The sequence below is a fragment of the Geospiza fortis genome, unplaced genomic scaffold (genome assembly GCF_000277835.1).
Source record: "Geospiza fortis unplaced genomic scaffold, GeoFor_1.0 scaffold112, whole genome shotgun sequence".
Classification (NCBI taxonomy): Eukaryota; Metazoa; Chordata; class Aves; order Passeriformes; family Thraupidae; genus Geospiza; species Geospiza fortis.
In genome coordinates, this window is record NW_005054298.1 from 19,713,188 (window position 1) to 19,740,257 (window position 27,070).

The 27,070-nt window shown below is 39.5% G+C and overlaps 1 protein-coding gene across 2 annotated transcripts in view; it reads right to left on the minus strand.

The window, feature by feature from the left end:
- Positions 1–27,070, minus strand: part of CHN1 (chimerin 1) — a 90,100-nt gene that overhangs the window by 55,917 nt on the left and 7,113 nt on the right. The window contains exons 2-6 of one of the 2 annotated variants that reach the window (XM_031059059.1): positions 13,153–13,191; positions 9,861–9,916; positions 4,156–4,187; positions 3,289–3,402; positions 489–675 (exon numbers count right to left, since the gene is read on the minus strand). In XM_031059059.1, the coding sequence (XP_030914919.1) occupies positions 489–631 (143 nt within the window). In that variant the 5' untranslated portion in view covers positions 632–675; positions 3,289–3,402; positions 4,156–4,187; positions 9,861–9,916; positions 13,153–13,191. The remainder of the gene's footprint in view (positions 1–488; positions 676–3,288; positions 3,403–4,155; positions 4,188–9,860; positions 9,917–13,152; positions 13,192–27,070) is intronic. The other variant, XM_005415870.3, reaches the window with a different exon arrangement.

Below are 27,070 nucleotides of genomic sequence, written 5' to 3' on the forward strand. Positions count from 1 at the left end.
TCTTCACTTTGAACTCAATTAACTATTCCACAGTATTGCACTAAGAACAGCTGACTGCTTTGCTTTAGCTTGCAAAAAGCATTATTTTTCCTGTCCTATATTTGGTCATTTAAGTGGTGCTAGGCTATGTCTGCAGCTATAGCTGCTCAGGAACAAGATCTTTAGATCTACTAAAGCTAGTTCCATAAAAGCACCACAGCCTAATGCTCCACAGTGATCAAAGACTCATTTAGAAGGCTTTAGAGAACAAAGAACTAAAATGTGTGGTGCAGTCCATCTTGAACAGGATGTGCAGTCCTGGCTGGTATGGACATTGAGCTTTTGGGCATCAGCTACAATAGCTGGTGGAATCAAATATAACACTGAAAGCGTCCCATGATGATTTGAGGATTTGTCTGGCTTGGGTCCTCAGGACAAATCACAAAAAGCTTGTTCTTCTCCCTTTCAGAAAGGATGGCTGGAAACATTCCATGACAGAGACATCATACCTTGCCACAGGAAGGGAGGGACATGATCCCGTTCCACTACACTGCTCTTCACGACTGGATGCACTGGGTTTCTCAGGGTTCCCAGGCACGCTGACACAAGCACAGGAAGAAGACATCTGCCAGAGCTGGACGTGCTGGGCCATCTGTCTCACTGAATTGCCTGCCTCCCCAGCAGAGCCACCGGCAGCTACAAGCCAGGAAACAAACCTGTCTCAGTCTCAACATCAGCTGCTCCTACCCACAGCTACCACAAGACTTTTATGTCTCCATGAACTGAGATTTCATGATGCAATCACACTTCATAGGCAGTTTCCAATTTGCCCTAACCAGAACTGACAGATTGTCAAAGACTGACACATCAGACAACAAACAGTGAGAGAGATTGAGTAGATACACAGAAATACAGAGGGAACCAAGTATTTATGCCAAGAGTTGATAGTACCTTAAGAATCTAAATTTTACTCAACTTTTTTCCATTTTTTTAACCAAAATGTGCCTGAAAACCAATCAGAAAACACAGATATTTCACTTTATGTTTTGTCACTATGTTATTGCAGAATTAGAGCGCCTCTAGAGAATTGCTGGGTTAACTTAATAAAATTATTGGAATCTGTTCTGTGTCTGTTCTTTATGTAACAGCTGACCAAGTTTTCTTTCCTCCCACACCTTCTAAGGAGTAAAATAAAGGTAAAGAAGGAAAAGCAAAAATCTTACTCAAGTGATCTTAAAGTTAACATGACTGCTTCAGAGACAGAGTGGCACTTAAACCTAGTATGAAAATACCAAATTTGTTCACACAACCAGAAGAGAAAGGGTGAAATTAGAGACCCTGAACTCAATCAAAGCTTTTTGTTGAACATGGAAAAGTTTTGCTCATACATACCATCCTACTGACAAGCTCTGTTTTTGGCCATGGAAATTACATTCTTAAATTCCTGCTGGGATTATCTAAACTGCAGATGGGGCCATCTTTGCCATCTGGCAGTGTAGTGACCCAAACACAAGTGATGCTCTCAGAAAAGGATAGAACTACATAAGCTCATCATGGCAATCACAGCAAACTTCTCACAGTCAGGAGGCACAGAGAGACTGCAGAAAGCACCGAGTCTTTAAGAGAGGCTACAATGTCAGAAACACAGTAAGTGGGCATTTTGGCTAACGATTATATTCTGCATTTATAATTCCAGAGAGAGGAAAAATAAAAACTGAGAAAAACTCTTCCTCCAGTCAATACAAACACAGACTCCTGCTACACTGCCTAGTAGTGACAAAAAAGAAATCCTAGTGGTAAAATCCCAATGTGTGGAAGACAGAGCACCACACTTCACAGAGTTCCACCAAAGATATGAGTTAACACCCTCATTCATGCACTTTGAAGGCCAACAGCAAGAGAACAGAGCATTGCCTGCTGTGGGAAGGAAAGCAGCCACCCAGAGCCACTGCCCATGATACACAAGTAATTTACCATTTAAACATAATGAAAGGGCAGCAAGATGCCGCAGTTTCAGTTTCTGATGTGTTTTCCCAAACACTGAATTTCGTCAAAATAAATCAATGATAACAACTTTGCTATCATTTGAAACCTTTTCCCAAACTGATCACTAACAACTATCCATTCTTTTCTCTATTTGGTATAAAATTGATTTTATTGTTTTCAAAGGGGTTTTCCAGTGTGAGAGATACCATCAAACCTGGGATAAAAGCCATCTTTTGACTTGCTGGACTGCAGGTGCATTTGAAAAACAACCTGTAGTGATAAATCCTACAAGATGCTCAACAGCTTCATCTGAGTCTACAGGCCCTATGTCTTCTGCACCATTGGAAGCAGGGAATGAGAGCTCTGCCTTCAAGCCAGGTGTTACAAAAACTGATTTCTTTGTAGCTTTAAAAGAATATTGCAAGAGCAGAAGATGATGAAATTGAGTACTATTTTAATAAGAAATACCAAATTTACACTGTTAATGAAAGTCAGTGTAAATGTCAATAATGTCTGTCTTTTATTACTACAGAAACAAATATCCTATGAAAATATATTCTTTTTTCCCCTGAAAAACTAATTTATCACAACCTATTATTTCAAGACATTATTATTTTAATCATAATTTTATAAAACTTTCAGTAACTGCATCTTCTCCTTCAATGTTTTTCTGTCCCACTTAGATTTACAACATTGCTAATAATCACTATCTCCCATCTCAGGTATACAGTACAGGCCAAAATAACCTCCAATATCTTAAAAGTAATTAAGCTATTTAACCGTACAACTACTTTTTGAGTTTTTTATTTATAGCTGACCCACTTGCCAGAGCTTTGCAGAATGAAGAAGCAGATCTGGAAGCACTGTGAGCTAACAGGTGTTCAGACAAAAGAAGGGCCTCCTGATGTGTTGCCATCCCATGGAGAGACCAGGGAGGACTGAGTGCTCTCCAGCAGCAGCTGCCTGGCCAGGGCATGGCAGGCTGGTCAGGGAACTCATAAGGTGCCTTTTATTTCTTGATCACCTGCTCTCCCAACATCTGCAAGGGGTCACATCTGTATCACAGTGGGAGAAGGGCAAAATGAAGCCCCACCAGCAAAACCACAATTGCTGTTATCCTGATGGTGCAAACAATAAGGAATGTCAGCAGCTCAAAAAAGGGCATGGAAGGTTAAAGAAACCAAATCTGTAACTAGGGTAAAAAAGTATAATGATGAAAAAGAAATTAAAACAACTACAAAGAATTTTATGATCTGAGGTCAGCAACACAGTAAAACCATTTGAATATTTTATAAATTTTAAAATGGAATATTAATTACTGACCTTAATGCCAAAGTGTAGGTTCCAGGTTGCCTTTGGCTTTCACGAATGAGATAGCTTCCCTCTGCAACACTTAATAATCGGTCAGCTTCCTCCCTTGAGATCATCCCATGGAATCTAAGGAACAAAAATTTTTTAAAATACATGCCTCTTCTCTTTTAAATCACCTTTTGGTCTTCATTTAAAAAGCACCAATGATAGTAATAAAAAAAGAAACAAACATAAAAAAGACTGATTTGGCGGAATCTGCAGTTTGAATTAATTTCCTTTTCTGCCTGTATTTGAATTTACTTCAAATGGTTTAGAAAGGCTTCTAGGAAAGAATATCTATGAAACAAGTATATTGTTTTTAAATCTGCATCTATCAATTTAATATGTAGAAGTAAATCTGTTTTCTCCTGCTGGTTTCACACGTTTTGTGCCAGTGGCATACAATCAAACATTTTGAAGCATTTGAGGATATTTTATGTGATCCCTGAGATTTTAGCAAGTTGCTGTAATCTCACTAATTGCTGATGTAATAACCCAGCAACACTACACATCTTTTACCAAAATAAACATAAGTAAGATCTTCTTTGTTTCTTCACACTAAATCTAACCATCTTTGCATTAGCAACCTGAAACAGAAGACAGAGACTGATCATATATTGCATTTGGGATCACTCAGTGATATCCATATCCATCAGAAATTGCAGCTGTAATTTTAGGCAGACAAAAGTAATAATGTAATAATGACCTGATGGTGAGACACACTGCTGTAAAACATGCAGAAGAAACAAAGAGCACAGACTAAACACTTGACACCTTTCCTGTAATTATTATTAACCAATATGTTAAGATAAACCATTTCTAGAGATGTTTGTTACTTACTCTCTTCCATAATATTTGGGTCTGTTCTCTACCTAAAAGAAACAACAGAAATTGTAATGTTTCATAACAAGAGAAGCTATACAGTACTGTTTACAATATAGTATTAAAACCAGGAAGGGATACAATGTGAAAGTGCAGGCAAAAATAACCTAGAACAGAACTTCTCCTGTGATTAGCACATAGGGAAACCAAAGGGAGATCTTCAGAAAACACTGCACTTGTGAATGGCTTAAAATGGAGGGAGAAAGGATGAGCCAACTGGACCATGTCATCCTCAGGATATACAAACTGATGGCATTAAATATTGCTTTTACAAAGTGCCACATAGGGGAAATGAGTTAGCAGTTCATGCATGTAAGTGCACCATATTGTTGAGTGCACTAATACGGTGAAACATCTATAAAACTCTTAAATTTACAGGTTACCTTCCATCACAGAGCTGTTGGTGCCCCTGCTGAAATAAAGCCACTACTATGCAGCCCCTCAGAGCGAGGGCAAATGGCTGAGTAAATCATCAAGTGCCTAAATCTTGTGCTTCACTAAACTGTGTGATCTGCAGTATCACCTAAAAGACTTCAAAAGCAGGTGTGCATCTGTTATGTAGTGTAACTCCACCTTGTCTGTGCTCCAGAGACCTTTTGGTGTAAATGCACACAATATGCAGGCGTGTCAGGGTACAAGTTGCCTGATAATTGTTTTAGATGAAGTAATGCATCTTCATTTGTCCTGGAAGTTTGGAGCCAACTGAGGAACAGCATATCCCACAGAAATCAGCTAATAATTTAAGCCACCAGGTTATCATTTCTTGCTAAATTTAAAGGGGGAAACTCCTTGGGGAGTAAAAGCCAACAGTTATACAACTTGAACTACAGAAACATAAAACAATCCAGCTATGCTGAAACACAGAATGCCACATTAGTTTATCTTTTACATCTTTTCAACAATAAGCCTATTAATATTAGTGCTTCTCTACAGTGTTTTCAGTGGAGTATAAAGATTTCAGATATCCAAAACAACAAAAAACAACATACATCCCGATGCACAGTCTAATAACAATTCTTCAACATTCCCAGCAAATAAAAAGCTATTGTAATGATTCATCACTTTGGAAAAAACATTCCATCACTGGAAAGAATTATCATGTCCTAAAATACTTCCTTTTCCTTTATAACAGCAAACAAGAGTTGCCTGGTGTGATAGCTGTTTTCAAAGGGCCTGAAGAGACTGGATTATTTCAAAAAAGAAGAAAGGTCTTAGATATTTTTTGTTAAATGTAGGTTAGAAGATAGCAACATAAACAGAGAAAAAATGAAAGCATTTCATTGTTATTATAGAAACTTGCAACAATTCTTAACTAAAACCCTTAAGCCAAGACACTAGTTTAGAGCAGTTGTTAAAAGAAGAATCCTGTCATGAATAAGATTTTGTTGTCTGTCTAGTGAGATTTTATCTTTATCTCAGTTAATTTATAAGACAGAACTGGAAAATTTATATAAGCAAAAGCATTCATTTTCAGAAATGGATTAGTAACTTGACAGGGCATCTTCAGAGTACTTGCAAGTCCTAAGAAAATTTATAATATACTCTGTGCAAACATTTGAAAATGTGAACAGGCAGATGACTGGAACAAAGCATCTGAAAAAAACCCCACAGGACTTTCAGACATTTGTAACTAGGCTTGCAGTTCATTTTAGTGGATGATGAGTTAAAAAGGAAAATGACCACTTCTGTTAACACTGTCTCTACTGATCAGTTTTACCAATTTGCAATAACTTCAATATCAATGTTGATGTGCAACACTTTTTGCTTGCATATGACTCAGTGCAGCTGGAACCTCAATTCACTGAGTTTTATTGCCTGTTTATTTGTGTTTTGGGGTTTTTTAATCACATTTTACATTCATGATTAATATTAAGGGGTTTTGACATCTATACTGACATACATTAAGACTAAGAAAATTCCATCAGAACTCAGCAGGAGCCTTCTAATTCACTCAGAATGACTGGGCTACACACACAGTGCAGCTTGTGTGCACTGAGAAAACCACACAGACTCTCTGTAAGCCAAATTTACCATGTAAGACAGTAAACACTGTTCTCAGGCTTTCTGTAAAGCTTCTGACAGGTGTTACACCAACTGCACCGTTTGCAACTTAGACACAGTGTTCTTATCCTTAACTGCACTGGAACCAGAAGCAACGTGCAGCTTTCTTGGTCTTTTGTGTTGCCTTGGACTTCAAAGAGCTCCTGGCAGACTGTATTCTACAAAATTAATTCTACAAATGACAATTGCAGGCACTCACATATCCTCCCTTTGCACCTGAGCACTGAAAGCCAAAACAGTTTAGTTCAGAAGCTTCAATAGTCTAACTTTCACAGTTTGTCATCTATAAGTTAACGAGACAAAACCAAAACATCTGGACTGGAACTAAACCCATCCAAGTAAGGAAATAGATTTTAAAATAAGATGATAGCAAGAAATTGGTCCTATTAGCTGAAGCTGATAGCTGAAAATACAGTGTAGTTATCCTCTACAGAATTCTTTTCTGATTTGGCAATATTTTTGGACCAAAGCATTGTTGAGTGTGAGTAAGAGCAGCCATAGCTGCTTCTTTTCCTTTGTATCCAGCAAAGATCAGCCAAATGCTGCCTTTTGACTTCTCAGGATTTTTACTTATGGGAAAAATTTCCTGTTGCTGTTTGCTTGGCAAGGTTTTAAAAATTGCTTCTAACTTGGAAAAAAATGGGGGGAATAAGCATGAGATATTTCTTTTCAACGTGTTTATTTGTATATCACTAATGCAGAGGCCATAGGAAAAAAATTAAGGTCTCCCTGTGATACCTTCAAGAAACACAAAGATCAACAAGATACCCACCATTGCTTCATTTGTCATTTTTTCAAAATGAGAGGTGAGGGCAATGAAACCAAATTTATGAACAGACAAATCAAGCAGACATGGCAAAGACCTTATAGCAGACATTCCTTTGGAAAAGAGCTTAGCTATAATGAAATTTGGAAAGCCATTCTGGTCAAACATCATGCAGATAAAGCCACCTTTACAAACAGCTCTAATAAGGATGTGCATTATATATGCCCATATTCTGTCTTTCTTGACCATTTTCACAATATACACAGAGATGTTATTTAACAGGTTTATTAACTATTAGCACTGAATTAGGATGAAGCCTCCTAAAAGGACAGAAAAAGCCAGTGATTTTAATTTCTCCATACTATGTATTTTTTTATATAGTTATTTTAAATTGTTCATTGAATGCTTTTATATATCAGTCAAGGCTGCCCTAAATATGCCTATGCATGCACACATGTATATAAAATTATTTGCAGAAAAAATAGTAATTTTATGGAGGAAATACAGTATTAATTGGACAAACAACATTATCATTTGCATGCAAGCCTGATGCAGAAGTCAAATAACCTTAGAATGTTACGGAATTATCAACTTTAACTTCATGGAGTATTAAAAGTCTCGGCTCTGCTGCACCTTCACAATAAAAAATCCCAAATGAATGCAATCTCTTTTTACTTCAGCGTTTCTCCACTGATGTGTGTGTTGTCTGATATGAAACTGGTGTAGCAGAGCAGAAACTTGAATTCTCTGTATTTGAGAAGCATTTCAAGTTAAGTAGGTCATTCTGTTGAATACACCTCTCAGTATCAGCACTTGTACAATGTGTGTCTTTGCACATGAAATAAAGCGTTGGGGTTTTTTTACGGTGTGATTTCCAATTATTCTTTAACAAGTGCTTTTTCCCCCTAATCATCACTCCTGCTTTTGTCAACAAGTGGATTACAATAAGGCAAGAAGAGCAATTGATGTGTTAATACCTCACCAAATTACATATTGTTCATTCCCACTGACCTCTTTGATGTTCTCAGGACCAAAATTCTCTTCCTAATATTTATGAATTTGTTTATACAGCTGAATAATTCAACCACTTAGGAAAAGATTCTGCTCCCCACTGACTCATGTGTGGCTGCTAATAGAAACCCAGCTGAGAAAGAACAGATCACAAAGCTCAGCACAAGCAGGAGAGGCTGAGACCAGAGAGAAAGGTTAACAAGTTACTGCTTGCTGAATATATTTTCACTTCAAATCAGCTCAGCTGCATAAATTGTTCAACATTTATAATGAAAAACTCTTATCTGCATTATAAAGAATTAATGCAGAAGTAGGAAAATGCACACTGATAACATACTTCAATTTTACCTTTATTAGTTAAAAATAGGCTTCCAATATATTTTTAAAGAATAAACTAATTCTTCAATGATAAAATGTGTATTTAATATGTTCTGTTTTGCAGCTAAATACGTGACTGATTCTTTCATAGTTTTGTGGTATTTACTTCTATTCACACTAGTTTCTAAATCTACAGCTTTTATTTCTCAGTTTCTACAACAATGTTCATGGTGCAGACACAGGTTTACTCTGCAGAGTTCAAGAAGCTATTCTAAAACACACAATCTCTCAGTTTTTGTTCACTCTGACACAGGGATAGATTTACACTTAAGTTTGTAACATGTCATAATCTTGTTTTGGAATAAATTCATAGAAATATGACATTACAGACACTAATCTGTTGCATTGCATTCTCCACTGATGACAGGACTTTGCAATGTTTGGATTGTTTGTGATACTTTTGCAATCCCCCACGGACTGTAACAGGCCACCACTCACCCATAGCCTTTGTAAACCAGTCCAGCTTTTTAACTATCTCTATTAGAACTAGTAACATTTTCCAATTCATAGAATTTAAATTCAGTGAAAATGAGGATGAGAAAGTTGTAGTAGTCAGTGTGATTCATATTTGAAGATTTACACAGATGCTTTTATATTTGGCCAGCAAGTTTCTTGTTCTATTCTAAAAAGAGGACAATCTGTATCTGATCAATAGCTGAACAATTTCCATCACACCAGAGGCAGTAAAAATTTTTAATTTTCAGATACTAAATACACATTTATGTCTTTGCTTATTTGACTGGATTAGCTAATAGTATTTTAAGAAACACTAGGAAAAAGAACCTAATATGAAATTTGCTTGTGAGTTCTTACCACCTAGGACAGAAGACCTCCCAGCCCTTCTCTGCAGCCAAAGTAGCCTGGGATTTACTGCTAACATATCTTACTGAATATCCCAGACTCCTTCAGCAATTTACAATTTCTCCCTGACTACATATATTTTTGCAGTCAAATAATACACTAAATATACTACATATATTTTTTGCAGTCAAATAATAAAAAAATAATTACAATTGTCATGTTAAGCATTGTATGATTTCTTTAACTGTGCTGGTAGTTTCAATTATGGATTGGTTTGGGTTTTCTTTGTTGTTTTTATTTTGGTTTTTTTAAGAAATCAAAATATATACAGAAAAATGTAGGTTCTAATTCTGTGGGAATTAAAACATTCAGAAATGAGACCCTCATGAGAAAATTAGGAGAAAATGTATGTTTCCATGTGTCTAAGAATCAAGAAGTATTAAATGAGTCTCAATAAATTATGATACACATCAAAATGCTTTAAGTTCCATTTTTAGAACAAATGGATTTCTGAGTACCAGTGCCCCAAGGCTACTCACTCTAATCACAGCACCAAGTGTCCCAAGGAACCACTCTTTGGGCTGGACACAATAAGTACAGCCATGGAATTACTGGACTGTATAGAACTGAACACTGTGATACCTACCTCACGAGTGCAGGTTATTCTTCTAGGATGAGGAGCTTCCTGTTGCAACTGATACACTGGGAGGAGGCAGAAGTTAAATTCTAATTAATAGAGAACCGCTGTGTAAGTTAGGCATTTTAACATTAAACATTGCAGTTTAAATAAAGGAGACTTTCTGCAAAATTTAACACAAGGATATGAAAGATATAAAAATTTACTAACAAGGGGTCAGAAAAAAAGAATGTTGCAAGCCAAAACGAGATATTGATTTTCTTTACAATGAATTAATCAAGTAATAAGGAATAACTAGGTGAGATCAGACAAGTTCCAACAAACAGATCAGGAAAAGAATCATAATAAACACAAACTAAAGTTCATTATATGTCAGATCAGGCTGCTGTCAGACTTTCTTTAGTAAGCAGATGGAGCCCAATCCTGCTGTGCTGGGCACACACCCAGTCACCTGCAATTCATCAAGACTTTACAAGAATCACTCAGAACTGGGCACTGTCAGCCCCTCTGCCTTTGCCACTGCTCAGTGAGGACCTTTCTGAAGAAAGAGAAAGATGAAGACACTAAAGCCTTGGCCTTTCCAGATCTAAAGACGAGTTGAGTAGCAGAGTAAAACAGCTAAGGCCCAAATTATGACATACACTTACCTACATTTATATCATCCCTCCTCCTTTTCCTTTATTTTTAAAATAAGCTTCATCAAGCCAGATCTTTACAAGCAGATGTAAATGTAATGCTACTAGTATGTGCAGACTTTATAGTATAATACCAAAGGAATGACTTTCAACTTCTATGCCAACTGAATCTGGTTTGGCAAGTCACCTTCAAAATGAGGCTGTCAACACTAAGTTAGTATTGCAATAGTACACTAGAAATGGCAAAATGGACATTTGGAATTGTAATATTTTAAAATTAAATTATGTTGCAATCATTAGTATGAATACCAAGGTCTACATTGTGCCATCACCTTCTTCAGATAATAAGACCATGCATTAATTTAACCAATACAATTTGACTTAATTACAATTCTCATTTGATCCCAAATCTTTTCCACTGGCAAATGTGGTATTTATGTGTCAAGCTACATGGGAATGGAGAAAGTGGCAAGATGCCCAATGACCACTGAATCGTAAGATAAACTGGAAAAAAACATTCCCTTTGTTCCAAATAAAAAAACCTAATGGTTTTTCCTGTTGCTACTAAAATCAGTCATTTCCATGCTGGGTAATATAAAAATGATTTTTGCAAGTGATGAAGAACAGCACACTGGTATATAAAAGTGCAATTATCATTTTAGGCATAACATGACCACTTATATTGCCAGCACATAGATTCTCTAGCTTCTATTGTAAAAGCTGTATTTGATGGCTCTGGATCTTGTCCATATCTAATTCTGAGAACTGTAGAATCAAGTTCAAAGGAAAAAAAAAACAAAATGAAAGAGCAATTTAAGATTTTTCTGAATTTCACAAAAGAGAAGACCCACAATCATCATGCCCCACAGAAACTGGCTGAAAATCGAGAACTGTTTCCCACCTTACTTCAAGCCAGGCTGAAAAGATTTTCTGAAAGGAAATTCTTTTTCACCAATGGCAATAACTTTCTCCTCTTCCAGTAAGAAGCACAGCAGGCTGACCAGCTAAGTTACAAAATAGGATTCCTATCCCTCCTCCTCTAACCAATGGATGCAATTCAAACTGTTCAACAGCTTTTCCTTGCTGTAATTATTGCCAGGGAAGTCAAACAAGACATTCCTCTTTGTCTGTCATGAGACAGAAATCTGATCAATCCTTGGGATCCAGAGCTTTCTTCTGAGCACCATGGGCAGGTTCACCATGGCAGGCAAGCCCCAGTGTGGTAGGAGAGCGGGTGCACACAAACCATTCATGCAAACCGTGTTGGACAGTGGTGCAGACATATCTGCACATGCCCAGGCTTTCAGCTTCTGTCAAGCTGGCAGTGAGGATCTGGTATTAGAGAGGTTCAACCTCCTTCTTCTAGATTATAGTGTGGAATAAACTGGAGCAGTGTTCCCTGAATTCACAGAAGGTACAGAGCTGGGAAAAAATAATCGAATCTGCCCTCTTACATTTGCTCTCTTTCTAACCATGATTCTCACCTACCCTTTAATTCTACATCTCTGATTAAAAAGTTTCCCACAGCAGGATGGCAACTTTTAAAGTAACTACATTTTCTCAAGTGCTAAATCTCCTCAACCTTTAGACAGCAAACGTTTTCACAATGTGAAATGTTGCTTGAGCAAATCCCTTTAACCAAGCTGAACATATACAAAGTAATGCAAATGTAAGTCTGACATCCCTAAACTGTTAAGTGCGTTATACACACAAACATTCTGTTTTCAAAATCTGCTTTTCACAGGAGACTCTTCTTTCTTGCTTCCTCAAGTCTCAAAATGTCTCACATCTTGGCTTTTGTATCTACAAAGAGCTAGAATTTATAGGTGAGCCACTGTGGGAAGCTACAGTGCTCTTTTACATTTTTCTCACATTCTCTTCCACATCCCTAAACCTCCATTTGCATAGTCAAATAAGAGGTCATTCCTTTACATGAAATTCTTTTGCATTTAAAAATGGCTGTTTGCTTTTTTGTGGGTTTGGTTTGGGTTTGGTTTTTTTTGAAACAAAACCAGTAATTTGTGAAGTTCCCAAGAGAGTGGCACTCTGATCTCAGGGCAAGGCACCTGGCCAGCTGCCCTGCACACCTGACTAAGGCAGCCTGCAAGGCCAGCTGCCCCTGGGCACAAACACACCAAGAACTGCAGAGCATAGGCAGGCTGGTAGGAAACCAGGCCCTTCTAGTCAGGATTTCCAAAAACCTGCTTGTGATTTATCACACCAGGCCAAACAAATGCTCTCGTTTTACGACATCGGCAAATTCCTGAAGAAAACAATTTATTTTGAGTTTTCTTAACCAGCTCAAGCTCAGCTCTAGTGATGCAAGGCACTAGATCACAGGAGCAAGGATACCAGCTTCAAGGCATGAGTGGAGTTTATGTAAGCCCTGGTCCAGGCAGACAAACCACTACAAGCAAGACCAAGCAGGAGCGGGACAATGCATGTTAATAAGGGGCAGAGAATCTACTCCTCTAAATATTCTATGTTCACTTGTCCTTGGGGTAGTGAACCTACCTCCTTGTACCTGCCTCTAAACAGAAGTGAACCCCTTTGATGCTTGTTAAACTCACATTCTGATGAAAAGAGAAATGAATCTTTTAAAGCATCCAACTGAAACTTTTTCAGCTCTAACTTGGGAAAAAGCCCCAAAATGCTGAAATACTTACAGTAAGATTTCCAAACAGGTGGTCTGTATTCATCAGTATCTGAAAAGAAACAAAAAAATCTTAATGTTGCATAGGAAACATTTTAACACAGAAAAAAACTGCAGAAGCACTTGCAAAATTATTAAGATAATATTGCACCTAGGTTCTAAACCTACTTTTTACTATTACAGAACAACCTGTTATAATTCCCTTTATTAAAAGAAAATACCTTTTTACGTAAACTAAAAATGTGAAAAGGTATTTTCTTTATCCAGCTAGGGAAAAAATATAGAAACAAATCTGAAAAATGGCAAACATGCAGATCAGAAGCCAGCATACTGTGAGGAGGAAGAATGTATATTATTTTACCGTGTATATAAGTTCCATTTTCAACTACACCGGAAAGATTTTTTTCATCTCAATTTTTATTCCAATAAATGAGTTTCCATGCAACTTATTCCTGCCATTAGCTTTTCCTCTTCTGGATGGCAATTAACAACTCTTAAAATAAAATCAGAGTATGCAAGGACAGTGAAATACTTTGGAAAAATGAAGGGAGATTTTTTCATACTGAGTACAAGCTCTTTTTGGAAGTAGTGACTATATTTTAAAAGTAACAACATATTTCTACTCCTAGATTTTAATTCTCAAATGAAATTTTTTTAAAAAAAGATCCCAATGCCTTCTAAGTTCTGTCACCCTTATGGCTTGTGTTACAACTGATCCAACATTTTGAGCTCAGGGCTATGCTGCAAACTTTGACCCTGATCCACTGTTCCACTGCCCTGACCAGCTTCAGTTCTGATGGCACAAGTCAGCGAGGCTTTCAGCAAGATGCTGTGCTTATCTGCCTGGAGCTGGTGAGAATTATTCCATCCTCCCTACACAGGTCCCAAGCTGAGGCACCCCCACAGCCAGCCTTGCTGTCTGAAGCCACTGCTGACCGCAGCTTTTGTGCCTGAGCTCTCTGGGCAATTGTCTGCCCACCGGAACTGCCTGCTGCACCCAACACAATAGGAACTTCTGGTTTTTATTATAAGGTTATATAAAGATCAAGCAATCTGGGAACCTGTTGCTTGAATTTTGGCCTGAGTGGCATCTCCACTTCAGAGTCCTTAAGGCCTGAGCCTGAAGCTGAGATTTTGTTTTGCTTCCCCTCTGAGTAAGCAATCTGTCTTCTTCAGGTACTTGCTGTAGTCCATCTCTCACACATAGTCATGTCAAAAATCTCTAAACTAGAGCTTAGTGGAAGGAGATATTTTCCAGTTTAACTGGCACAGGTTTTGCCAGACCTTCCCAGAACACTCCCTGACCTGACTGCACTGTAATTTTGTTCCATTTTTTACCCCATATTTTAGCTCTGTGCATGAAGAGCGTGCAGATCTTGCAGACCACCTTGGTGGCAGTGGGTTTTACAAATACAATTCATTATGACTTTATTATTAAGGCAGCACTCAGTTAAACTGCCATCCCCCTGATTATGATGGGGTTTGATCTCTGGAAGGTCCTGCAGATGCTCTACCACATCCTGCAGAGCAGCAAGAACACCTTGAATCTGCAGAGAGACCTTAAGCAGCTCGTGCTTCACTGAGGTAGTAAAAGCAAATCAGCAGCAACAGATGCAGCCAGGGTTATTCATTCCTGCTCTGATACCTTTAATTAAGGCAGTGCAAGTCGATTCATTCCAGAAGCATTGTAACATGATCCCTTAGCAATGCAATGTCACACGGAAAAGGAGCAAAATTTTAAAGTAAAAATAATGGCTTTAGTCCCAGAAGACAACTCTTACCCCACCACCTGAATTTACTTTTGATATACTCTGGGTTTTGGCAATATATGCACTAGTTGAATTCACAAATAAATAATTTAAGTAAAGGGCAACACACACTGTATTTTTAAAATATGAGCTGACTGTTACAAAAATAAAAACATCTTGGCAGTCTAACCTGTACTTGCTCACACTCAAGCCATGCAATTGTTACAGCTAAAGGCATCGTGGTCATAAAACTAAAAAGTGACAATATTTGTGCCAAACAAAAAACCTCAAACCTTGTTAAAGTCAGGCAAGAACAGCAGTTACTTTCAGACAAGAAATAGCTAACATTCAGAAATGGGAAGGAATGATTTATGTTATGCAGCTGTGCAGAAGAGTTTTGTTAGAAAAAAAAATCTGTTGGTGAGCTTTATTGCCTTTACAGTGTGAGAATAGCCTCCAGCCATCCCACACGAGGTAATGAAAAAACAAAAGGTGATTTCTATTGTGATTTTTTAAAACGTGTAGTAGCAAACACAAGCATAGTGAAAGAGTGAAGCAGAGGGTTTGTAGTGTTTGCTTCTGAGCAAGAATGTTTCTATGACTAAAACTATCCTACTACAGAAAGATGAAATAGAATAAGCATAAACACCAGCTCTGTCTATTAGTTACCTGTTTTTAAAGGTTAACTGATGTGGTCCCATTTAATACCTCAAAAGTATTTAGAAATTCATTATTAGGAAAAGGGTGTGATTTTCAGATAGTACAGGCTTCCACATACAGCATCTCCAATTAGGCATCTGAAAAGCACTTACAGGCATGATAAAAAACCTAGAGAAAATGTGGAACCCAAAATACATTTTCTCACTAATGCTGCAGCACGTTCTAATTAATGCAATAAAGCACACTGTCAGTTCTCAGATTTTTTTCACAGTAACTCAGCTCTGCTGAATGTTTCCAGGATAAAATAATTTTCTACAAGCTGTGCATCAGGTTCTATCTTAACTGTATTTCCTGCCCTAAGTGAGATGCAATTCAACTTAAAGCTACTCTTCTCCAAAGGCCAAGAGCATTAGGGAAAACATAAATACATAAGCTGATGCTATCAGCTCTGTCCAGAGGTGATCCTACCAGCACTGGTCAGATTTTCACCAGTATGAAGGCACTCTCATTAGCAAGGACATTTTAGATCAGGGACACTGTCCATGTACATAAATTGCAATTTCAAACTGAGACCAGTTTCAAGCTGACAGATGCTTTCCCTTAGAATTAACTGGGCTACAAACACAGTGCAGATGATATGTACTTAAAAACCACACAGATTTCCCATAAGCCAAATTTACCATGTAAGACAGTAAACACTTTTCTTCAGCTTCCTATAGAGCTTCTGACAAGTGGTGTTACACCAACTTTACTCCAAGCAAAGTTTTTGTTCTTACTTTGGCAATTTGTACAAGCATTATTTAATGCTATCAGTCAATATATGTAGAATCCTGAGGATGATCCAAATGGCTCATCATTTCTCGCTTTGTTTCATTCATAACTGCAAAATTTCCTGAAGATCTACCTTTGGTTTCCTTATATTCTAATCACAAGAGAAATTCTGGATACTCAGCACCTGCTTGCCATCATCCTCTTCACTCACAACACACTCCTCCCTTTTCCAGGACTTTGCTTTCCCCCAGCCTTAGCAATCTCCACCTCCATGCAAGACCTCTCCTCCTCTCATCCTTGAGCAGTGCTTTGGTTTGCTTCCCCATGTTGTCCTCTTAGGACTCACCTATCCATCCCACTCTACCTGCTCAGCATCTCATTCTCAAGCCACCTTGTCTCATCTCATCTCTACTCCAAGGTTCCTTGCAATTTGCTTAAATGCCAAGAGAACAGAGACAGAAAGCCCAGAAGAGCACAACAGGCAGCTTCTGGCAACAGTCAGAAACGTCACAGTGGGCAGGAGCATTGCTCTTTGAGCACAGAATGCCCTCTTTTCTGCACCCCAATTCACACACACACACAAAAAAAAAAAGTAGTTAACTATGCATCTTGAGCATGATTAAGAACTGCAATTAAGAACTGACTGAAAAGCATAGACTGACCATCAGAAATTCTCACTTCCACAGAAATGGGCTTCTGCCAATAGACAACCATACAGCCATTTAGAAGTTCATATACAGACACAAACACTAGGAGAACATCTCAGATTTTCCATAAACACAAATGTGACTAATTGTGACATTACAATGTAGCATTTCCCTACGTTAATTTGCTTCTTTCTTACCCACTCCTATTTTATCCACAATACAAATTTGGACAACTGCAGTACTTTCAGAGTGTACATTTTAACTGCAGATATGAAAACTGTTACTGTTGCCTCAAACTGTTTAGAGTGCTTGTCTTTGTCTATTCCTTTTAAAGAAAGAATAAAAATGTTTTCCTCTGCTTGAAATGGCTATTTCTCAGCCAGTTCAAGGGTAGAGGAGCAGCAGAAGCTTAACTCTGCAGGGTAACCCCATAAAGCAATGTAGGACTTACAGAGAGATTTACTGTAGAGAATTCAGTTTCATTTTACTGGAAATCAGTATCTGCACCTTGGTAATCTCTAACAGCAGAGATTAATGTTGTCTGGGAGGAAACAATCATCTATCTGCTGAGACAGCAGCTCTTACCCCAGCCTTTGGTTTTATGTGATAATATCCCTATTGAATACAGGTGAGGCCTCAGGTGGGGAACTCTGTAGTAGGGGCCAGTTCCCAGCCATGTGGACCAAATACCAACATGATCAGAACAAAAAAAAAAGCCTGATTTCATGTTCTGAACTGGTCTAGGACCAAAGAATGGTGTAAGTCACAAATATGAAAAGATGCAAGAATGCTTCTACTTTCTTCTGTAAGCTCCAGCTAGGCACTAACCAGAAGGCATGTCTTGTAAGAGGCCAGTCTTGCTTTGTTTGGCAGCAGCATGTATCAAAAATTAACTCCTGGAGAGATTCATGACCAGCCCAGTGGATGTGGCCATTTGCTGACCCATACAACTGACTCCTTTTTGTGCCTGAAAAGCAACTTCTAGAAAATTTGTCTCTAGCCCCTAGATCTTCCTTATTAGCACCTTCTCCATGCTCAATGGATGCACATAAAAAAATCTCTTGACTTAGAGAAACAAAGCCATAATTTATTTGCTGGTGAGATTCTCAAGCCACGAAAACCAGCACAATTTAACAGAAAATGTCATTTAATCTCTGTTTTTCAGAGTACAAGTGCCAAGAGCATTTCAGAAACTAAGCTCAAGCCATCACAAAATGTTTTCAGCAGCAGCCAAGCAGGCCCTAGCAGTGAGGGCTTTTACACGCTCCAACCAAAATAAAACTCAAACAGCACTGATTTAATTGAAGGCTGAATACAGCCACTGCCCTAGGCAGCAGCACTAAAACAGATGGGCTACAGCTCCAAGGTTTCAGGGTAAATATGAGAAGCTGATCCTTGGCTGCAGCAGCACTGGAAGCGTTTTGCAGAAGTCCCTGTGCAGCTGGCAGCAGGAGGGGAAGATAATTCCAGGCAGCTTCTGGAGAGGGGCAGCAGGGTGGAGGGTGCAGAAAACACACATCCATCCCTGTCCACAGCATGTGTAGGGACGAAGTAAGGGACACACAGCAAACATCCTTCATTGCTCCTAGACCAGACCTTGGGACGCCCTTTTCTTTGCACAAAGCCTCTTTGCACCCCTCTGCTACCAGGAGCAGTAAGTAGGATGACAATCTGCCATGGGTGGTGGGCAGGAGCAGGACCTTGATGCAAAGAGCAAGTATCACTGCCATTACAGCAGCATGTCCTGTGGAAACCAGCTCTGGCTTCAGGGTGCCACACACAGCTGCCAAAGGCTGCAGAGAACTGCCCTTCAGTCAGTGCCAATAAACAAGACAGAAAGCTGTGGTCAGGCTTTCTTACCTGGCAAGAAATGTTTTCTTAGAAACAACTACTTTTTCAGCATTTAAGTCCTTCACATGAATAGAAAAAGGGAAATGATCCTCTGGCTCAATCTTGTCCTGCCTTCATCTTTCCAAAGCAAAGGGGCAACAAACTATTTCTGACCAAAATATCTTGCACAGGCTTACAGCACATTTTTAAAGATACAACATGCAACATTTTGGAATATTCATTTTCTCTTAAACAAAACCTCTTATACTGTTATTTTACAAAAAAGTTGGGGTTTAGAAGTCACTGAATAAATAATGTTAACCCAAACGTAATTCTGCTCCATTAGTGACTTAAAACAAAGACATTAATGACAAGAAGCTGATGGCACATATGGCCTGGGGACATGTGGAAAACCACTTAGGGTTTCACAACCTGGGCATCACAGAATTTCCTTTGTTTATGGGAACATCCCCACAGGGCTGAGAACACCCCAGGCAGTAAGCATCACATTTCTGTATGTCACTCAGCAACAATGACTGATACTTCTAGAATGTTATTGAGTCTTTGATGCTTCTTTAATGTTATCTTTGGCACACAATTTCCTTTGAATTAAGAAAAAGAAAAATGCTTTAAAAACTTTTAGACTTATCAAGGCTCTTCCTAAGACACCAATGCTGTAAGGAGCTTCAGTGCAAAAGTCTCCAAATAAACCACCATCTCTTTGCTCCACCTTCTCCAGGTAGGGAAAAGACATCAGACAGGCATCCAGTTCAACAAGCTGGCAGTGTTAGAGCTCAGCAGGCACCTCAGTGGAGCGTGCAGACAGCCAACCCTCCCAGCAGAGCATCCCCTGCTCTGAGCCCATCGTGCTGCTGACAGGACACAACCCACCCCGGTGAGGAGCTGGAGTGAGGCAGCTGCTAAATGCCAACTAAATCCCACTCTGACCACAGAGACAAACTGCCTCTAGGTCCGAAAAGGAGCTTTTGCCAGCTCACACGGTTTGTCCCTGCCAGGGGATGGCAATGTGCAGGCAGAGGTCACAGGCAGCCAGGAGCACCCAGCTGCTCCCAGGGCAGCCCTGGGGAGCTGGCACACAGGAAAGGCACTGCACCACTGCAGCCATCCACCCACAGGGACGTGCCCAAGCTTGTGGGGAGAGGTGACAGTCACCAGTGACAACTCTTCTTATACTAAGTTTTACTGCTTTACCTTAGCCTTTGGCACAGGTAGCCGCACTTTTCAATGCGCATAAATTCAAATGCACACGGTCAGCTTTAGATATTTAAAATTAAATGATGTTTGAGTTATCTAAGCAAGAAAACAATTCCGTGTACTTTCTTCTTTTTCAGAGGCATTCCCATCTGGGAAGAGAGCAAGAGTAAAATACAATCTAAGGGAAAGATGCAAATCACTGAAAACAGGCACCAATAATGAAAGCATCCCTTCAGTTGCAAGATGGCACTAGATCACACATCCCGTGCCCCAGGAATTTTTAATATTGAAAATTTATTTTTATTTGCTCTTTCATCCTCTCGTGCTTTTGCTTTTACTACTCCTAAAAAGTACAATTAGGTTTCTTATTATTACTGGAGAAAAAATGATTAAGAGACAATCAGTGTGAACAATGCCCCAGAAAGCTACAAGGGCTAATGGCATTTCTCTGGTGTGACCAAGGGGGACACGAGAAAGCACACTCAGCAAAAGTGAAGGGGCCCAAAGAAGGGCATGCTCTGATAATTACATCAGTCTTGAGGGGGAAAGAGAAAATGGATCACACTGCCATCCTGGTTCTACAATGTCTGATCTGGCAACAATAAATTCTGTGGCAATGCTTCTAACGGGGTTGAATGAGAGACCCACTGAAAACAGCCAGAATTCAATGACTTTTATGAGCAGATCTATTATTATTGCCTCTTTATGAATGATGGGAAATTTTAAGAAGTAATATTTTGCTTATCACAAGCAGTGCTGCAGTGAAATGAACTCATCCTATAAGTGATTAGACCAGGTTGCAAATCATCCATTTCTAGATTTTCATTTAACAAAAGCAAAGGAAGCAAGTATTCATTTTTCCTCCTCTTTGCCAGATAAAATACTGGCATATGACTGAAAAAATAATGAGAAATAAAAAAAAAATATATATCTTTTACAGCAAAAAAAATCTTAAATTTTAAGATGAAACTTTCACATATGCAATGGTAACAAGAAAAACACAGCTGTTTTTGTCTTTCTTTTGACAGCAGTTTAGTGGAGGAGTGAGGAAATATGCCATGAAAGCACAGGTAGCTTACTCTTTAAGTTTCAAAACATCTTGTATTACTTCTTAGCATTGCTGAAAGTATAAAAATTTGGCTCTCAGAGAGGTAAAAAGATGACAAGTGCCACCTTGTGGGCATTTAATAAAGACGAAATTTAATGTTACTTTCTGTATCTCAGTCTCCAGACAACAGGCCGCTGCTGATTTTCAGTATCACTGGGAACACCCCCTTTGCTCTCTAAGAAAAGGCAGACACAGTGGGAATTGCTTCCTGACAAGGATCTCAGGTCAGCTGCAGGTAAAACAACAGAGTCAGGCCAAAGGCCGCCTTGTAACCCTCTCATTTACATCACCACATGTATCCTGAAATGTCTAATTTACACAGTAAACAACTTCCAACTGAAGATGTTGTCAAAAACAGCCTTTTTTTTTTTTAATTCATTGTGACAGAACTGACTATGTCTGACCGCAGCCCTGGAGCTGGATCAATGAGTTTGGCAGTTTCCCATCCTCCCTATGGGTTATTTGAAAGGTCTATTGTAGTCTAATTTTGCAAGGTCAAAATTTTCAGAAATAGGCCTTTATTGGATGAATTGCCCCTTTCAGATTTAACAGGAAATTTTTCAATATACCTTTTACATTCAGTAAAATAAATTCTTGTTCACTGTAAATTCAGAGTAATGTCAGGTTGCACAAGTTTGAACACTGCAATCAGACTTCTTTGTTTTGAAGCCCAGACTGGTTTTCTCTGTAGACACTGTTTTGGTCATGGCAAGTTAAACTCACATGGAAGGCTGGAGAAATATCTGTTGAGGCTATTGCTCTCATACTCTCTCATTCCAACCATAGCAAGGGATAATACAGGAGAAAACATTTGCCCTTTGACATTTTCTTTCCTATTTTTTCTTCTGCAAATCCTTCTTTGTCTCCTATTTTAAAAGTCTGCCTGCACAAAGACACAGCTCATTTCCCATTGCTTGCTTCATTTCCTCCAAACATTAATAACACTAACAAGGGCACAGCAGTTTTACCATAACTTCAAGCCAGTGACAACTGTTATAACCATGGTCTCAAGGCATTCATAGAAATACTTTTTTGTCTTCATTTCTCTAACAGATCTAACAGGGAATATTGATTGGAGTTTGATTGCACAAATATTCTGAAGAGTTACCCTACTAGTGAAAAAAAACCAACATGATATGGTGTAAAAGTGTCTTCTAGCTGTAAATTAATCTTCTCCCCTGAATACGTCTGTCCAGTCAAAGCTGAGCAGAAAAGACCCTAAAAAAAGGACAAGCACTTTTGAAATACAACCCCTCCATCCATTGCATAATGCCCTAATTTGCTGAAAGGGGACATGTGCTTTATCACTGTTTGCTTGGTTGCTTTGATTTGTTTTTCCACGCACAACACCAACATAATGAACATAAGATCACTTTCCTACTCTAAAATACACTTTTAAGTAGAGTATTGTGGCTTTACCAAAAGCTAAACCTCAATGAAAAAGCATAAGACTGACTCTGCCCCGCTATCCCTTGGTAAAAACTTGCTGAGAACTTGTCCATCTTTGCATTTCAGCCTAAGATAGTTGCTGTGCATTCATTAACCTCCTGGGGTAAAAAAAAAAAACCAACAAAAAACCAACAAAACTAAACCAAACCACCCATCAGTAGCCCAGGCAAAAATCAGAGCCTTCCAGAGAAAATTAAGAGCAGATCTGATTTCTGACTGCTGTTACAACTGGCATCAAGACAGACTCACATGTTCCAAAGCACATCATTCCAACTGTGTCAGATGGTCAAACCAATGCAGCTTCTCCTTCCTCAAACTTGACCCACTTAAACTCTTAGACCATCAAGTTATAAAAAGCCTATTATGATTCCTATTACAAACAGATTTTTCATTTTCTAAAACAGCTGTCAATAACACACACCATTGCTCAGGCAAAAACATGGTTTGTTTTTACATCCTTACTTTCAGAACAGATGCAACTACCAAGTAAAGTAACCTGGCCCAAGATCATTATTGCTTTTTACAGTGTCATGAAGCAAAGTCCTAAAAAAATTATTGGCAGGGTCTGAGACAGGAAATGGAAACAATGTGGTAGGATGCCTTTTTTAAATTGGAATTTAAGATTTTATTCCAAAAGGCATTCTCTGATTGCTGTGAGCTTCTCCCCAGTCTGAGACGTACCACTCCTTACCCCCTCTGCTTCTTATATAAAACATTCAAGAGGCCTCCAAAGAAATGAATTAGGATGCTCCAGGTAGAAAAGCTGAAAACTTCACATTTCCTTTTGGCAATGCCATGGCTCACTATTATAACTGCAGCCTATGAACTATGGTGAAAACTTTTCACCCAATAGCCCCTTCCTGTTTATAGCATTACATCCATCTTTTTCATAATGATTTTCCTCCTTGGCAGGCTCATCTGCTGCACTAGGCAGGAACCAGACAAAGGACAGAGAGCAGGGCCAGTCCATGGAGAAGCTGTGCTCTGGGTGCACTCCTGCACCACCCAGCACACTGTGTGACTGGAGTAGCAGCCAAATGGTCTCAGAGATGCTTTAGCAGCTCTGCAAGCACTGAGAGCTTTTCTGCATGGGCTTCCCCTCTCTCCTCAGCTCCTTCTGGGTTTGGGGGGAGAAAAGCAGATCAGGATAGCTGGGAACAGGCTGCTGGAAGGAGAGCTGAACAGAGGTTTGGTACTGCCCTGAAGGAATGGGAGAAATAGCTGGAAAGCTTGATATGATCAATGCTCAGAGATAACCTCCAGGTCCTTTTTCAGTTAACTCCACGTTTCTTGCCCCCTACAAAAGATGAACTCAGATGGTTTTCTTGTCTCTGTTTTGAAATTGTTTTCTTTCTCCTTTTTCTCCACTAATTAGAAGAAAGGCAAATTTGTCCACAAGTAATGGAAACTTGGGTTATTAGCTCTCATGTTATCGTGGCACTATGTTAAATGGGTTTCCAACAATTATTAGCTGCTTTTCTAGGATATCAAAGCATCCTTACTGGAACTAAAATCCCATGGAACTGTCCACAAGTGAAAAGCAGACCTAGTCCTACATAATAAGACATCTAAACAGGAAATAGGAACAGTAGCTGGTGAGAGAAGCAGAGGCCCTTGTAGATGAGTTCATCAAAGAAAGATCAGTATCTCTATTCCCAAGTCTTGCTAACCCAGTATTCCCCCAGCCAGAACTGTCTCTCTGGATAACAGCTTTTTTTTTGTGTCTTCAGCCCCACTTTGACTTTATAAAAAGAACCCTATCATGGCAATTGACAGCACAGGAAAACACAAACAGACAGACAGAAGAGTAGTGATAGGATGTGACAGATCAAAAATAAATCTTATCATTTAAAAACGGTCCTGGCCTGACACAACTTGGTGAAAACTGCTGTGAGGCAGAACATTGCAAGTAATTGTCAGAGACCGTGATACACAGGATATCTGCAGAGAAAGAAGGGCAAATGCAAAGACAGCTCTGAGACATGGCAAGCCCTGCCTGTGCCTTCCACAGCTGCTCTTGCACAGCAGTGGGAGAAGGAAAATGCCAGTTTTTTCGCATTTAAAAAACACTATTAACAGCAGCATCAACACCACCCCATCAAAAAAGCAATAAAAAAAGACCTTTCTGCTTCTCATAGACCTTCCTACTAAGTGAGAAAAAAAGTAAACAAGCTGAGTTAGCCAGAGTGAGCTCTCCCTCTGACACAGCAGTCTGCAACTCACTCATCTCAGAGGCTGCTTGGACTCCTGTCCCAGGAGTGCTGCATGCTCTGTCCCACCTGGGGCTCACCATGCTTTGGGACAGCTGGGACACAGGGACTATGGCTCAGCTCCTGCTAATTCTGTGCCTGCAGAAGAGCAGAAGACCAAAATTATTATCTTTGGTCTAATGCAGCTGGAGGTGGATTGGGGTGGGGGTATCTTCTTACATAGCAGAGTTTCAATAAAATCTAAGGAACATAAGATTCTCCATCGAGTTCCTGCTGGGCTTGCTGCTCTGCCACTGAGGAGGGGCACATGAGGGTGCAGGGAGGGGACTGTGGCCACAGCTTGTTTTGACATGATGTGGCATTGGGAAATACACAGGTCAGCCAGGAGCTCCCTGAGCACCACAATAAAGCAACAGCACAGCTACAGGCACATCAGCTCACCACTGGAAATGGATGCTGTGACAAACTTCCTCCCCTTCTGTTTCTATTAAACCATTGAAGATTTTTCTCAACATTTGTTAAGTCCCATTTATAAATACACTGCTTAAAAAAAAAAGCCAAAAAGGAAATCAGAAGAATTAATTGCTGTGTCAAAATTATGCTTCCTTAATTGGAAGGATAAACCCACATGTGCATGTTCTGCCTGTAGGAGAGAGGTGAGGAAGAAGCACATCCTGTTTGCGGGTTTTTTGTAGGCTGCTTTTTTTAAAGAAAAATGATCCCAGATTGCACTGAAACCTTGTGACCAGATTCACATGGAAACCATACAGCATGGCTGAAAAACACTGGAAGACTGGCCCTACCAAATAATTATCAGCAATTTTATAGTCTGTAGTCTGCTCTGGACTGCACATGTATCAGATACTAATTCAGCATTGAGGAGAATGACTTGTACCCTGAAAATGCAGCACAAGGAATGGTCAGGCACTGCACTAAGGCACTGAGTCTGTTTTTCAGAACTGTTCTCCTTTTTTCACAGTCCCCTATTTACACCACACAATAAATAATTTAGGCTCTCCTTATCCACTGCTGCAGCAGCACCCTAAAACCTTCCTACATGAAATACTGTGAGGGCGCTGAGGCACTGAACAGGTTGCCCAGAGAAGTTGTGGCTGCCCCATCTTTGAAAATGTTCAAGGCCAGGCTGGACAGGGCTCTGCTCTAGTGAAAGGTGTTCCTGCCCATGGCAAGGGTGTAGGAACTAGATGACCTTTAAGGTCTCTTCCAACCGAAACCCCTCTGTGAGTCTGTGATGCTCTACTCTACTTGCTATGTAATTTAAATGGTTGCAGCTGTAGTTCTGTACCTGTGGTAGCACACCACAATGCAGTGGGCAACAAAACAATTCTAGTATTTAGGAAGCAGAGTTTTACCTTTATGTTTAGAGTGAACTTTCACACAAGCAAGCTGCCTTGGGACATTCAGCTTCTGATCAAGATCAGAAAACATTTATTTCAGCTTCTTAAATGGCAAGACGGTTCTTGTAACAAAGGAAGCAGGAAGGAGATGGAGATGAGCACTGTAGCAGAGAGGAAACCACCACCTCCCACCAGCACCAGCAGTACCCAGACCCAACCACGTGGTGTGGTCAGCAGAGCCGGATCCTGCCACCTGCACCAAAGCTGGATGTGACAGTGGCTCCCTCACAGAACTGACAGACACCAAAAGGAAGTTACCTACTCATGTGAGCAGGAAGGTCCAGCCTGCAACCTCTTCAGAGGGCCACAACCAGAGAATGCAGTTCTCCTAATGCATTCTCCCAAGGGACTAAGCTTTGGTCACACGAAAAACTGACCACTTTATCACATCCCATCAACATTAACAAAATCTTAACCAAAAGCAAACCAGCCCTGACATGACCAGTGTTCCATGATGCTTATCACAGAACAGCTAATAAGGTCATGAAAATAAATTCAGGGATGAAATGTATCAAAATATATCATGGAGGATTAGTGTCACAGATTAATAAATAGAATTCTATGAGCACAATTTCCAATAACTTTGAAATCACTTCATATATATAATTTTCATTTTATATACCTTTTTCATTCAGAGTGCTGTAAATGTCAAATGCCAACCAATTCTTACACATTCACAGAAGGCTGCTGCACACACATTAACACTACTGGCTTCCAGCTGGGTGCGACCAGACCAACCTCCCTCCCTCCCTGACTAGAACCAGGACAATGATCCAGCACTCACTCCACACACAGCCAAACCCTCAGAACAGCATGGAGAACTGCAGGAATTCTTCCCAGCATCTTCCTGGGCATGGCCAGTGAGGGTGCCTGAG